General features: G+C 37.9%; 1 protein-coding gene across 1 annotated transcript in view; it reads left to right on the forward strand.

The window, feature by feature from the left end:
• Positions 1-232: 232 nt before the first annotated feature.
• LOC117177823 (RNA-binding protein MEX3B) overlaps positions 233-16701 on the forward strand; it is a 47371-nt gene continuing 30902 nt past the window's right edge. Inside the window, exon 1 of the mRNA XM_033368782.1 lies at positions 233-1020. Coding sequence (XP_033224673.1) covers positions 735-1020 — 286 coding nt within the window. The 5' untranslated portion in view covers positions 233-734. The remainder of the gene's footprint in view (positions 1021-16701) is intronic.

Raw genomic sequence — 16701 nt, forward strand, 5'->3', positions numbered from 1 at the left:
TAAGATCAAATACGGAACACTGAACGAGAAGCTTCCCGCGCAAAAAAGTGACTCCTTTCATTGCCACCCCTGCGCCTAGCAGTCAGGCGAGTCGGTTCTGTAGTCGCTGGGTGGGGGGGGGTAACTAGGCCACGTGACCGGTTGGACCAATCAGCGATCTCCAAACCCGGCGTCTCGCACATGCCGGTCGAGCCGCAGTCATCGTTCTGCAGTCAGTCGCAGCAACTCGAGGTGAGAGGGTAGTCTTACGCGTCTGCTCTAATTTCTTGTGCGTTTAGTCACGCGTCACTGTCGATGACGAATATAATAAACAGTTCAATACACACACTCTCGTCAACTCGCACTCTCGATTAATCGAAAAGCAAGGCGACAACGAGCCTCAACAGAAAATCGACGAAGCTTCGAGGAACACGCGCGGACGAACGCCACACAAAATTAACGATCGGCCGCAAATTTCGCGACGAACACGAACAACCGACAGCAAATCTTGTAAAAAAATAATATATTTCCAAGAAACGCTGCTACGACAACTACTTCATCAGAGGACTAACGTTGGATTTTTCTCACAAAGTGTCACGGTGTGAGTTTATAATTTATTTTTATAAAGTGCTTCGCTTTTCTACCGAGCTTGAAACCCCGGAACGTGAAGTGGCGCGAAACGGGATAAATCGCAGGTTTTTGTACGAAATTAGCATTTTTCGAACAAAACGGAGAGAGTAATTTCGCTAGAAAAGATGCCGACGAGTTTATTCAGCGAAATGGACCGTGGGTCGAATGGTCCGACCAGTTCTTTGGAAGAGCAACGAGCCCTTCAACTCGCGTTTGAGCTTTCCATGCTTGGCCTTGAAGGCTCCGGGTGTCCGGGAAATGGAAACGGAAATCCACAGGAAACCGAAAATCAACTACAGGCCACCCCAACCAACGTCTTCGAGGAGGCTCGCTCCAAAAAAAGCCAGAACATGACTGAATGCGTGCCGGTACCAAGCAGCGAACACGTGGCCGAGATTGTCGGCAGACAAGGTAAGAACGACTTTCTTCGATCTTTGGGATTGAATAGTGGATCTCACGATAAGATATGTATTTTTAATTTTATAAATGTAAAGTTAAGGTCTTAGTCCCTCCGAAATGGTTGCCACGAGGCGAGCCTTGCTTACATGTTTCAAAGAGACTTGTGTAACATGGCCGATCAAACAGGCTTAGCAAAATATATAATATTCAAAATAACGGTCGGTTTTCTGATCCTTTGTCTAATTTTGGAGAATGTTATTCTGCATTTTTTCTCTATTTCTTGGCGGTAATAAAATATGCGCAGTAAAATTGTCTGTCGTTAGGAATTCTATTCAGGTTATGTTTGCTAAAATTCTAGAAACTTCCACGAAATATGTTCAGTTTCGTTGGTTTACAAACAAAAGGAATGTATGATCTTCTAGATGATTAACAAATTTTATGTTTGAGTTGTTATTCTAATAAGTTAACACGAGTTTCTATGTTTAGAAAATGTTTTTTTGACCTTATTGTTGGGGGCAAACTGAAAGTTAGATTCACTCTCAATGTAAACTAATTGTAGGATAGTTCGTACATTCGTACATCAATCTGCGGTTTGAAAGATAAACTCCCGTAAATTGCTTTCTATGGCCAGAGGTGAAGTGATCGAAAAACAGTTTTTCTAAAGGTTAATTGATTTAATTAGCACGCGACATTAAATGAATAATGATTTACTAAGTTTGCTTATTTGAGACAGTTAACAATTTTGTGCGAATCTTGGCAGATTTATATTGAAATTTTGTTACAACTGTTATTGCAATAAAATTTGTAACTATCTTGAGAAGTTCATATTGAGTTTGAAATAGGAGTTGAAATGTCTTACTTTGAAGCACGTCCAATTTTCAGCATCCAGTTTCTCTTCAATTAAAATTTACACATTTATTTTTTAGTGCATAAAATTGGAAAAGTTCCTGCTTTAAATAACAAAGTTTTGCAAGATTTCATATCATCAAATTTTAAATGCTTAGAATTGTTCAAATTTAAATAAAAAGTGGGCAGTGCCTGACTGTCTACTTGTCTCGACAAAATTCTGCACTGAAATTGTGTCACAAATAGCCCTTTTTCTGTGTCCCACTATTTGTACCGGAAAAGAGGGTCATTGTATTGCAATTTTAGTATACACGGGGGCACGCACAGCTTTAAAAATATTAGAATTCTTAAAATTTGCTATCTTTTTAATTTGACTTACTAGTTTACTATTTCAATTTTTCACGTTCAAAATCAAGTTTAAATAATCACAATCTCAGAACACCTTCAGTTAGAATTTGATCCGATTGATAAACGTCTCGGAATCGAATAGATCCTCATGTAAACTGAGAAATAAGCTCTAACAAAATGCTGAATAAGGACGAGGATTCCGCGAATCGCTGACGCTTGTCGGTCTGGTCTGCTGGTCTCAATAATAATAATAATAATAATGCAAACGATTAGATAATGAGAAAACTAGAACCACTTTTTGTGCGATTTTTCAAGTTTTATTTTGGGATTCCCACGCGAACCGAAACGTTGCTTTGTTTGGTGACGAGTAACTACCGCCGAAAATCAATTGCTTGAAAAATAGCAATGTTGAGATTGTACTAATGGAAAGGTCACGTGCCTTAGTGAAAGAGTCAACTCTCACGAACTTAGCACATCCGTTGGTCAACGAACTTGCTTCCTTGTCCTTGCCCAATATTGCGAATAATGAAACCTGAAAAAGACCTTTAGAAACAAGGAACGTTGATTCTCGTCTGGTTTGTTGGAAAGTGAATCCAATGAGTTACATGTGATGCGAGACTCATAAATAAGAATTGTTGTCTGACTGAAGGATGGGGCGATGACTCGTAACGTAACCTTGATGAGAATCTTGAGAGCTAGACGGTTACTTCGCGGAGTCGAAAAATTCGACTTTGGCCCAGTGGATCTAAAAGAGTGAATGTTCTCGTTGAGAGGAACCTTTCCAAAAACGGAGGTCGCGTATTTCTCTCTGAAGACATTTGCCGTAGTTTTTTCTCTGTGAATCGCTATCTCAGCTAGCAATCGTGGTCACAGAAATTAAATTACGCGCTTTTGATTATAAATTTAAGATGCTTGGTTTATCCTTGACAACAGCGCCATGTGGCAAGACATAAAATATTAATTAAATTTGATAATGGCCAATAGTTGCAAATTAGTATCACTGTTGGTACATTTTGTCGTCAGTTTAAGCGAGGTTTCTTATTTGACTACTTAAATACTTCATCTGGTAAAGTTTATTTTCCTACTGTTAGATTAAATGTTTTAATTCTAGTTTGTGTAAATAATGTTGATAATTTAGGTTATGCTCCTTAAAAATTGTTAAGGTAAAAATATATTTTATACGATTTATAAAAGTGTAACATTTTAAAGGAAAATACAGTTTATTGGATTTAATTTCGATTTCTTCTAAATAAAGAAAAAAAACTACTTCAGTTGCTTTTTTATCTTTAATAACGATATGTTCTTCTGCGCGCCCTTTATTTAAAAATTTCAATAAAAAATATGGCGTTGAAGCAGTGTTTTTAAATCTCTAATGTCATCTACAAGCACCTGCGCATTGGTGAATGATAAATTCGGGCCGATTACCATACGCGTTATGTATACGAGAAACGGCGATGAAAGTAATTATTCATTATGAAACTCTGATTTGCGCCGCTATATTCAATTGCGTTCACACAATGGGTAGCACGTGGTGGACACCCAAAATATCAGAATCATTTATTTTGACTCTGGTTTGAAATTTTGTAATTCCTGGAATTTCTTTGTCTAAACGTACTTGAAAAAAAGAACGTGTCTATTTTTTTTTCAAAGTAGAAATTAAAAGCCCAGACTGGATTCTTTTTTAGTAATTCACTCCTGATCAGAATTCTAATTCTTCCAGGGACTTGACCTTAGACTTGGACACTGAATAAAAATATATTATACAGGCCATAAAGAGAAAACTTATTAATTTCGTGATTTTATTGAATTATCCTTTTTGTTTTCTTAATTTTAATTATTTATTTACATTTTGGATTATATCTTTTAATGTATAGGTTTTTTATGTGGGCTTTTTGGTACGTTCCTGGATTAAGTCATCGAGTGAATTAGTCTTGATCCGGGAAAAAAAATCGATGCCTTCTGGGTCAGTTCCTGATTCATTTCTCATTGAAAGAGTTGCTGTGTTGGTAAATCCGATTGATGTGTAAAATATATGTAGTGAGTCTCGATTACGCGTGCCATTGACCAATCCCGCCACGTTCGCTTGTCTCTCTGTGACATCCGGTCGTTTGCGCACATTTAATCATTCCTTTTTTATTAAAAAAATTCAAATCTCAAATTCAGCCGGCCGAGCTCAAAGCAAACGAGTGGGTCGACCTTGGACAACAGTCTCACTAAAGTTAGTTTGCGATGAAACGCAAAGATACTTTTTCATTTGATAAATTTAACCGAGGTGAACGACCTCAACTCCAGCATGTTGCGCGATCATTGTTACTCTTCCGCATTTTTTTACTTTTAAAATCTTCATGAGAAAATTTGTAATGAGATTTTTAAGTGAAGTTGCAATTTTTCAAAATAAAAATGACTTTTTTTGTTTTTATTTCCTAGTTACAAAAATTGTGGGTAATCTTTGTTTAGATTTTGATGGAATCTGAGTAATTGGATAATTTCATTGATTTTTTAAATTTGAGAAAGAGGTCAGGTTAATTTAGAGAGCCAATATCGATTCGGAAAATAGGTGCGAAGATGAAGGTAGACAGGAAAAGAGGTTGGCTACCACGAGAAGTACAAATCGACTAGCTAATATTTCCTATCAAATAATGTTAGATGTTAGACCTAGCAAAGAATCTGAATAGTGTCATCGGCATGTCTTGTACCTCCTCAAATTGGGAATGTGTGTCAGAAATACAAAAATTCGTGTTCAATGATTATACGGATGGTCAAATTATGCCGAAATGACGAAATCTTAATAAAATTGAATCCAACTGATTAATTCTTGAATTTGGAAATACCGATTTGAAAGTTTTGTTAATTTCGTAGTTTCCCACCAAGAGGCTGTTCTGTACAATGCTAAATTGATAGAATCACGATGACAGAGGGGTGCGTTCTGAAAGGCATTGTGTCAGAGCCGGACTTTTTCGTAAAACATACTTGCCTCAAAAACCAGTTTGACATATTCAGCATGAATCACTCACATAACACGAGACGCTATTAAAGTGTTGCTTGAACACACATAAACACACTCATGTACAAAAGTACTTTTAATGCGCCTTATCGAGTCAAGTATGTATGAATTGTATGAATGTTTTGCAACTCAACCCCTGCGATTTTTTCGTACGACCACGGAGAAAGTGTAGTAACATATGCGTCAAAATTCTTTCGAAGATACCATAATCCATTCTGGCTATGTAGAAAAGTGTTTTGAGGTGTAATCAGCGTCTACATTTTGTATTCTTAGGACGAACAACACCGGGAAGAATTGTTTCTTCTGATTAAAAAAAATACTCAGAAGCATTTGATATTTAACCTTTCAAGAGAATTGCCAGTTTTTGAATATCTTGTTTATGTTTTATTAATTCGATTACTAATCGGAAGAGTATCATATTCTATAATTTTTTGAGACTGATGTATTTACAGTGATAAATTAAATTTTGATAATCTCATTGACAAACGTGTAAAGATTATTCACAAGGTACTTTACTTCATTCACTCCCCTGGCTGTAGTATATACTTATTTACTATAGACAGTGGTCACACACACACACACGCACAGTGGTATGGCCATATTAATCTAACTGTATATATAATTTGCTATTTATAACACAACTTTGCGAAGAGTTACATCATCGCATTGCTATGCCAATATTTTATCTAAAGAATTTAATGTGCGATTCTTAAACGATCCTCAAACAAGAGGTGGTTTCGAGAATTATTTAAAATAATTAAATTGACTGAAGGGGCGATGCTGAAAAGCGGGGTCCAAAAATCAGGAAGGACTTTAAGGTTGACAAGAACTTCCAAATAATTTGTTCGATGAGAGTTAACTGCGAGTGGATAACTGCTCGTGATATTTCCAAAGTAATCTCATTGTCAGCCAGCATGTCGAGTCTAGCGACAGAGATCATTACCACTTCCGTTTTGGGAGAGAAAGATCGAGAACCCAAGAGAGAAAAAGAGCGCGAGAAAAGGCTCAACAAATAGCCACATCCTCATAATAGAAGAGCGTATCAGGCGCATTGAAAGTCGTTATTGGTCCAACTCAACCATTTCATCAAGTTAAATTATTTCACACGATTTTAAAACTAAGAATCAAATTGTGGTTGGAAATTAGCCTGTTTCAATATTAGAATAGAGTTTGGAAACAATAAACTACCAATGAAATGCTTCTAAGGAATTATAAAGAAATATCATGATTTAAGTTGACGACATTGTTAACGATATTAAGGTTTTTCCAAAAGTGTTAATATTTCCGAATTTTTGTAATAAACATGTTCTAAATGAAAGAATTTATTATTTAACGATTGCAAACGTAAATTATTCCGAATAAAAATGAAAAAGATATTTCAAGGGTTTGAACAAGAATTTTAAGCATTTGAAGAGATTTCAAAGAATTACTTGGCACTATTAAGTGTCTATCCAAAATAAAATGGTAGTTATGTCTAAATTAAGATATATATTGTAAGTTGAGACATGAATTAAACGAATGGGCTTTCGTTCGACTGGATGAGAGAAACTGACGCTTGGTTGGGTCCAAGACAGTAAACGTTTTACATATACACCTTATCAATTGCATCGTATGCAGGACTCGGTAGTCGTTACTGTAGGTGGATATCATGGTTGGCTGTTTATGTTTCTCGTCTCATGTCTCTTTCGCTTATTATTTCTCCTTCTATTTCTCTTGCATCCTTTCTCCGTCTCAGACTACACTTTACATTTACAAGTCTACAGGGTGATCCACGAAAGTTAAAAGAATTTTTATTTGATAGAGAAGTCTGACTCGACGCTATTCGGAAACAGATCGGCCACCAATTTCCTTTTTTTCAGGATTCACCAGCAATAAGGAAGAATATAAATTTTTTTAATTTGGATGTTTTCTTCCGCTTTCTCATCTAATATAGATATTTATGGTTCTGCTGTTTAGCACTCATATGGGGGGGGGGGGGGCAAAATATAGCAATATCTTTATACGACCTCAATGATTCAAAAATCAGATGTTTGTTTAAACTTTAGATTACTAATAGCGAATTCGGTTATCCGGCACTGGTGCAGTTCTTTGTGAGAAGGCAGAAGTAATATTGGAGTGGCCGGAATGCTCTTGGAGTACGCCAGTACAGGATAACCGAATACGCTATATGGTTGAAGGGAACAGTTAAAAAAACAAGCTAGGTACCTAGGGTAACCACGTCAATTCTTGGCACCCTTAGCCCTATTATTGGCATACCAAAATCCGATGTGACCTATTTTTATTTTAGATACATGCTTCTGACGCAATATATGTAAAAATGATGGTAGAATTAAATTAACTGAGTCAAAACGTCTTAAAAAATGTTTTATCTATGAAATCAGAGAAATGTTCCAACATTTGGGAAATGGGGGGGGGGGGTGCCAAGAATTAGTGCTCTTACCCGCCTAGACGTTAAAATAATTTACTTTACCACTTTTAAACCCAAATGAATTTCCATAAATGTCAGTTCCTAGAAGAGGAATGACAAAAAGTCAGAAAAATGTTTGCTTCTATTATTAAATTATTTGTTTTACATTTGTGAATTCCGTTGGAAGGAAATTTTCTCACATTTCCGGTCCCAAAAGACGATGCGGAGACTGGAGCCTAGTAACCTGACCTGGGCAATATATTTTCGAGTGTTGTTTACACTCTATGTTCCGTGCATGCTTCTTTTGGTACTTTACCAGAAGCAAAAATTGATAAGCTTTGAGTAAAGGTGTAATGTATTTGGTACATCGAAGCTTCGAAAAGGACTGCGAAAAAAGGATAGGCTGGCAAAAATAGTTGACTGATATACTCCTTTTTGGTGAAAATGAGGCCATTGTACGAAAGGGATCGTGGCCGAAACTTCCGGTTTTTGGTTGAAATTTCGGGGTTCTCAGGGCTTTTGACAGGCTGTCTTTTTTCTTCTCGAAATACCACAAATACACCCCAAATTAAGTATTTCCTGTCCTTTCTAAAGGAACTTCATCAATTATTACATTTATTTCCCGATATGGCGTTAGTCATTTTAATATTTGAGAGTGTCAATAAATATCTAAACATGACGAATGCAATGAAAATAGGAGTGCAGATGTAAAAGAACGCAAATGGAGCAGGGCAGTCGGTGCACATGTCAGACAGAATTAATACCAAAAAGGAAAAACTGCTTATTTGAAGCATCTCACTGCTGTAAACATCTGCTAGGCGAGTGCGTCTTTTGTTAGGGGTTCTCAGCCAGTATCCCCCAAACCAACAATCTCTTGAGCAATTCTCGACATAAGCTGGTGTTTTAGGCTCTCTTATTTTCGATCTCTTTCTCTCTCACTCGTTGGTCTTTCGACGGACGGAGCCTCGATTGAGTTTCGTGCATGAGAACTGAAAGAGGCCCAGTCGGATCAGCAGCTGCTGTTCGGGTACCAACAAAGACTCCAACCACCGTTGTAGATTGCTCAGTTTTCACCAGACCACTTGAAAATCCGAGTATTGCTGCAATCGATAAGCCGTAATCGTCCTCGAAGAAGAAGAACACCGGCTGCAAATTGCTCTTGAATTTAAAGACCCTTTCAGTTCCTTATCTTCACGTCAGGAAGCTGTTCTTCTAGTTCTATTGAATTTTGGAAATTTATAGTTTTAAAATATGCATTCGTTCTATGTCAAAAAGGAGTTGTTAAATATGAGAATGTAATTTCGTTTTCTCTTCCGTAAGCTTGGAGTCGAGCACAAAAATAGTAAGCACCCTCATTTGCCTATTTTAAAATAGCCCCTTCAGGTTTTCAGAAAAATCTTTTTGTAGAACTTAGGCTATTATGAGAAAGCAGAGGTTTTGTATGTTTGATTTTCACATTGGCATAATAAATGACCTTGAATTACAGAGGCTAGGGTCGAGTCGAACGTTCGGGTATTTCACTCCCAAGTCGCTTTGTCAATTTTCATGGTTAATAAATTCGTTTGTCTCTATCCGAAACCTCAAGCATAATCAGATTCACGGAATTGATATCTAAATGATTTCAAATTGAATGCGCTTTTGCTTCCAGGTTTAAACTAATTAAAATCGCTATCGAGTTCAAGTATCAATTCAATGTTGAATAATATAAATCCTTAATCCAAATAAATTTCCCTTAACCAGCATATAAGATTTTCGCTTGGAGCAAAGCAGTGCTTTCACAAGTTAAAAAAAAAAGGAAAAACACGAACGAAGAGGATTAATTTCGAGGAAGTTTTTCTCTCGAAGACTAGCAAACAAAAAGTTGATGGTATGGACCAAGGAGGCCGGAATGCATGAGAAGACTAATCTTTGGCTGGCAGATCCTCCTAATTTTGTTTGATGGAGGTTTATTGTCAAACCAAACTTGGTATCGAAGAATGCACTGGGCAGTGGCAGTACCTGTGTCTAGTAAAATAATAAAAATGGGAAAAATGAGACTTCGAGACAGAACTTCTCACAAAGGCGGTACAGAGGAAAAGGAGGTATGAGAACTTAGCGATATTCGATATGCTGTATTCTCAAGTGACCTGCATCGTGTTCTGAACAAAGACGTTTTCCACTTACGATGGGTCTGCAACATAATACGATCAATTCTTGTCGAGAAAATCCTTCTAAATTCTGCACCTCGTTAGCTTTATCTTCTTTCTTTTACAACATATGTGATTGGAAGTTTATAGATCAACTTTCTACACGTGAAAGATTCGGCCGATAGACTACAGGGTATAGAGGATTAACAATTGATCAACTTTACCCAGTGCAAAATTGATCTACAATCAGTAGTTTTCAAACTACATTCGATTAAAGTTGACGAAGTTTGCTCAGAATATTCAGCCATCTGTCGTCATCTCTCCAGGGACGACACTTGCCAGATGACCCGGGGCCCCGATCTTCCACGGGTCGAGATTTTGATTTATTCTGAAGTCTTGATAATTTAACTTGTGGGATTTTACAATGAAGCTAGGATGAATAATCTTCTCGGGGAGTGAATACCTGTTTTCGTCTGAATTTTGTTTAGTGCACAGTCGGCGGAAGGGTGGCGTGTCGATTGGCTTCGTTAAGTGGGTTTGCGGGAGGGGGGTTACGAGGTTATTTGCCGGTGCGAGTCGTCCGCAGTCCTATCCCTCGAGCATCGCACACGAGTATCCGATTATTCGAAGACCGCACGTCCCCGGAGGAAGTGGTTCGCAACCCACCCACACGAACTTTCGTTACGCCTATGTGCACACCGCCGGACGAACACGCGACCCTGCGCCGGCGTGTTCGACACTCCGCTCCATTTGGCCAATCCACTAGCCTGCAACGATACGTGGCACTTCCTTTCTGACGAGAAAGCGCCCCTTTGAGAAAAATGGAGTCGGAAGGCATAAGGGGAATAAAAGATGGATGTTTTCTTAACCCTTAGGACTCCGCGCGGCGGTCCCGTGGACCGCATTTTTCGTTAATTTCATGTGTACTCATAACGGTCTAGAATTGGGCGGCACAGCTCCTGCTATCCCTCGTCCTGTTGCTATGCAATCGTCCAATTTTCCAAGCAGAAAGATTTTTGTACAATATGTTTTACCAAAATTTGCATTACGTTCAAAATTTATTTAATAAAGTTTAGAAAATATTCTAAGTTGCTTATTTATTCATCCTAAAAAGAGAAAATACTTCATTACATGCCTATACTGTAAATAAAACTAATTAGAAATGGTTGAAATGTGTAAAACGTGAATGCGGTCTCGAGGACCGCACGCGGGACAAATTAGATTATCAGGGCGTGCGGAGTCCCAAGGGTTAACCCCTTTTCTTAATTTCTTTATTTAGTTTCTCGTCATAATCTCGTTTTAATTCGAAGAAAAACTGAGGACAGGCCAATAATAAGGGGCAGAAGCGGGCATTCTCTTTCCACCGTATTCTTAAATGAAATTTTCTTACATTTTGGCGCGTGTTTGCATTGTTGGGAGGCAGAGCACGTCGCACTGTGACGTAGTCAGCAATGCGTGTCCTAGGTCAAGATTCAGGAGTTGTCTACCCGTTGCGAGTCGGCTTCTTTCTAGGCAGCTCGCTGCGCTGGTTGGGTGTATAGACTATTGGCGTATGTGCACTGTAGCCGGTCCCGTGTTGTAAGAGGCACACGAGCCTACCAGGGCAGGTATGCGCGCGCATACACTCGAGCGTTCAGAAACGCGTGTGGTGCACCTACGCTAGGCGTACGTGAGTATGTAGGTGAGTGACTGCACTTCGGCCACCTTCTACCAGCTCGTACACAATTCACGAGTACAGTTGGTTTGCGCCGAGCTTCTTCTGCTTCTTTCTCGTTGGCTTCTTGTCCATTCTGACGTACTTCAGGGATCGCTCACTCTCGATCTCGCAGGACTGACAAAGATTAGCAGATTTGAATTTTCGAACTTCCAATAAATTCATGGTTTTTATTATAGTGGAAAAAATGAATCACGTTTCTTTATTAGTTTGCTGTAAATCAAACTTCAAGTTTCCTTATGAATTAAATTCAACAAATCAATCGAAAAAATTGCTTCTTGTATTCCCTTTTTCGTAAACACGTACAATTTTCCACGATCGCTACCTCTCAAAATGATCTCAGCTATACTCCCGTGTAAAGTAAAACTGTTTTATTAATCTTTTTACAACTAGATCACCGCGCGAGGCAATTCCTCGGAGTGTACGGTCTTCTAATTTTGCCTTTCAGTTCGGATCTTCTCCGGCAAAGCAGAGTAGAAAAAAAGCTAACTGAATCCAATGATCGCGTTGTCGATCGCGTGATAGCATGCAACCCGGGTATGTAATTGGCTGATAGGTCTGCCATAAAAGTTTTTCTTTCTTAGGGGAATAATGCGTATACTTTTACCGTTACTGCATGAGGTGAGGGAGTGCGATCACCCCCCTCTGCCTTTTTCTTTCGCGAGATGACAGAGAAATGCGCGAGTTTGATCAAATTCTACTTTCCATGGCATTCCAGAAATCTTATGGAATTTACTATTGCCTCGTCTGAAATGCATATAGATAAGAAACTGCACTTCAGTCGACACGATGAACTTCAACCGAATAACGCGAAAGCAGCGGATAAATTTTCTTTGTGCGGTCACAAAACGCCAGGGTTTTGCAAAACGGTATTTAAATGGCTTTATTAAGCTATCGTACACGAAAATCGCATCGTTTCGTTTCCAGCTCCGCCTCTAATGAAATAACCATGTTTTATTGTTTATACCCTGTTAGAAATGGCCGCAATTTTAAGATACATTGATATATTATATTTAAAAAATAATATATATGAAATCCCCATTAAGGCAGTTTTATATTGCATTTCGCATACAGCCGTGTAAGTAACTTGATATAAAAGTCAGAATATTACACTTTACGTAAATTAACAAAAAATTGAAAATCTTTTTTGACTTTATATAATGAAACACGATACTTTCTTCCATCTAAACTAAAATTGAAGTCAAAAAGTTGAATTAAGTGAGTAAATAACAAAATCTACTGCTACAAGCAGTCGTCATACGTTAAAATTCTAACATTTGGAGTAAATTTTGTAAAAGTTTCACCTGTGCGTTGTATTTTAATCATAACAAAAAATTCAGTGAATAAATAACAGGTTTTTACTTTAGTTTCAAATATTTTTCTAGGTTTGAAGAGATCAAAGTACATTTTAATATTTTAAAAAATCAGAATTTTTTGTGAAATTTGAGTAGTCACTTTTCGTAGACTTCTTGAGAATTAATTTGGAACGAAGAATTTAAATTTAAAATAAAAGATTTAATTTTATGAAGAAAATTGGACGTTCGTATGTGGTATGCTAACTTGAAACGTTAAAACTATTATATAACCAAAAAGCTGTGTAGGAAAGGGAAAGCGGTGACGGCACATTCGCGTTGTCTATAATGGAGTAGCAAGCTATTCAGAAGGTAGGAAGTGAGTGAACTACGGAGAAGACATCCACGGCACTGACCCACTTCCGCTTACCACCAGGATCCAAGTTACAACCAATTTTTAATGAGGAACGTACGAAAATCTTTCTTTTTGCAATCTTGCCTCGAAGGACAATGAAATTCGGTTTTTGAAACACAAGTGGAAATTAAGTCTATCCTCGAATCGTGTAATCTTTTGAGCTTAGACAGAGAGACCAGGCGTCCTCGCCTCATAATAGACGTCGATAATTTTACGAAGAATATCGACTTACACACACACACTCACACACATGTATATAAATGCCGAAGAGAGGAGAAAGAAAACCAATGCAACTTACGAACGATAAAACGATCATAAACCCTAACCTTGTGCCAATTATGAAAGGGAAACAATTGCCTATAACTTTTCCAATACAAGGCGATCGAGATAAAAAATATGTACTTCGGGATTAACTATATAATTTCTACTAGTAAAATAAATAAAATACTTGGATTTCGTGGAAGGTTATATAAATTTGACAATCATCAAAAAGAAGTAATAAGAAAAATGTTCTAGCAGGGTGATTTGCAGAAGATGTCAATGTCGTAGTTTGTACGATATTTAAAGGTTTTCTAAAACTCAAGGGGGAAAATGTCTATTAAAAATCACAATTTCCACATTTTCATTCGTTATTGAAATTTACTGTATTTTATTACGAAAATGCCTTTTCTACCAAGGTGGGTTCAAAATAATTCAGAAGAGTTTAATATAATTCAAGGTAGTTCAGAAGGGTTCAGAAAATGTTACGAGAATTGAAAATTATTCAGAACTATGTGTATATTTAATTGAATTCAATAGTGGTTAACCACGATAAAAAATATCTTCCTGAGATTTCGTAGAGGGTAGAGTTCAGGTCGGATTGTAATGGAAATTGAGTTACTACGCATTTCTAACGAACGGCATTACCGACTCTAACGAAGCAGAACGCGTGTAAAAAAGGTGTCCTAAGTCCTAACCCCGATTCGACACTAAGTAAGACACTAACGACGTTATGTCAGTGACATTACGGCACTAGGCAGCGATACACGCTTGTTTCTCTCGTGTGTGGTGCTTGTCTCTCGAGTGACTGGCTGCAAAATAAACCGCAGGCAAGACGCACTATTTGCATTAGATAGGAAATACTGCAGTCAACATATGTGCAGCAATCGCAGCCTTTCTTGGATGAAGAGCAGCAGGAAGAGGAAGGATGTGCACAAAGAGACACGGCTGGCTGGCTAGACAAGGACTTGTTAGTATCTACATATAAATATTTTTTCTCCTTATAGCCTTTGAATTTAATTTATTCTTCCTTTACCAGAAGACGCTATTCTGCGGTACAATTACTCAAAAGCAAAAGACAAAATAAAATTCTGAAACTCAAAGTGAGTCTGCATGCGTATATGCAATAATAATGATTTTCGATTGACAAGCTTATGATACTATATTCAATTGACTTTCTCATTATGTAATTTGCCCATTGGCGGGTTAAAAGCAGTGCCCTTGGCCCTTTAATTATCTCTCGAAACGCTGATTGGAGCGATCTCCGTGATATGGTTATCGAGAGTGCAACACCGTAGATACAGGTATGTACACAAGGGGGTCATTAATGCTTCATATAACGAACCGCACGGCAAGCAACTCTCCTTCGTAAGACTTTACTGTACATACATAGAGAGTAGAGACTGACACTCTGAGTGTGCATGAATATTGCACAGCCTACAGCTTACAGGTATGCATCAGAGTATATTATCAGAGGCTAGGTCAGGTCCGAATTTAAGGGACGGTTTACAACAAGATTCCAGCAAAGGACGAACTCTCCCTTTGTCACACAATTGGTTAGAGTGGTTAGACTAACCTGGAATGTAGATTTTCAGTTAATAATTCTTTACGACTCCCTGAGACCTGCCTGTGATTTCCCTGTTTTGGATTAATCTCGCCAAAAGTAAAATCTCTTTTGGACGATTATTAATAATGCCAAATTCCGACTTCAGAATTACAATCAAATGCCAAAGAAAATGTTTTATTTCGCACCGCAATCTGAGACCAGACTTTGACATCTAATTCTAATTTTAAGCTGATTAGCCATCTTCATATATAAAGAACCTAGTTTCAAGCTCGATTTTAAGATAACCAGTACTACAATCCTCTTGACCAGAGTGACCTTCGAGTTTTCTGGAGGAAGAAATGTGGGGTAAAAAGTGAGTCAACTAGATTCGGCTTCTTTTTGCGAATTGCGAAAAAGAGTCGCGTTTTATGTTGTGCGATTTTCTGGGAATTGTCACGGTGTCTCGAGCTCAGTTGTCGTTTGCGAAGTCTGCTGACGAAAAAGGGAAACCGACGAACGTGGCCGTTGATGCTTAATAGGTTGCGATCCGCTCCTCGGGCCCTCGAACTTTTAGACAAAGAGGAGGATCAGTGACTCGCAACCTGACGGTTTTGCCCCGGTCGTCTTTGTCCGAACGTTTGAAGAGCCGCCATGGCGACTCGCTCGCCTTGAGACAAAGCGCTCCCTTGCTTCTTCCTTCGATGCTCTCAGCGGTGCTCTCTATTATTAAGTTTTTGCAATTTATTTGTGTCTGCCATGCCCGACCCTTTCATCGGTGAACACGCGCACTCTGGCTTAAGTTCTACAAGTCTGCGAGGGAGTCGTCGGCCTCTGGACCAAACCCGAATTCGATCCTCCAAATGCACCTTGCACAGGTGCCAGGAACATATCGCATCTACCCTTCCCTTTCCATTCTCTCAATGGTTTTGTCGCTTGCATCGGCTCAAGATTATCTCCAATTTGATCCCAATTAAGGATTTAACTGCAGCAAATACTACCTGAAGATGTCTCTGATAAGGTCAGAAATATTTGAACTAGAGTCGGAACTCAACATGAGATCTCAGAGACTCTCAAGTCGACGTATGTTGTATTTTTATTCATTTATTTTTATTTTCGTTGCATTTTTCAATACTGCTCTACTGTCTGTCTTTTTGGACGTAGAGCAGCTTCAATTCCTTTAGACTCCAGGGTTGCTAGGAGACCTAGAAGACCTGCAAACTTCATGGAATTTTGAACAAATTACTGGATTTGTTTTATTTGCACCTACTTCAAAGTCATAATACTTGTTGAATTTTACTTCCGTGAATTGTTAGGAATTGATTTTTTTTACTAACAATAATAATATGATTATAATTCTCGAATTAAAAGATATATATTAATGAGAACTGTTTAGGATTTCATAATAATTATTAAAAATTCCTTTACATTCATTGTGATAAGCAATTGTATAATAAATTGTTGGTTAATTAGTCTATGACCAATAGAATGTGCCAAAAATAAATAGAAAACACTAGATTTCTCTGAAAAAAGTAGAAATACGATTTTTTCAAGAATCTTCAACCTTGTGACTTTTTCACTAAAACTAAAGTAGGAAAAAAAATCCCAGCAAAAAATCATTTCACTCCATTCCCGGGTTTCCAAGGTCCAGTGCACACTGTCTTTGAAGTTAATAGAAAAATAGTTTTAACGCAATTTTTAAAGAGATTTTCAATTAAAAAAATGCAAGACTAGGAAAAA

This window comes from Belonocnema kinseyi, chromosome 8 (assembly GCF_010883055.1).
Source record: "Belonocnema kinseyi isolate 2016_QV_RU_SX_M_011 chromosome 8, B_treatae_v1, whole genome shotgun sequence".
NCBI lineage: Eukaryota > Metazoa > Arthropoda > Insecta > Hymenoptera > Cynipidae > Belonocnema > Belonocnema kinseyi.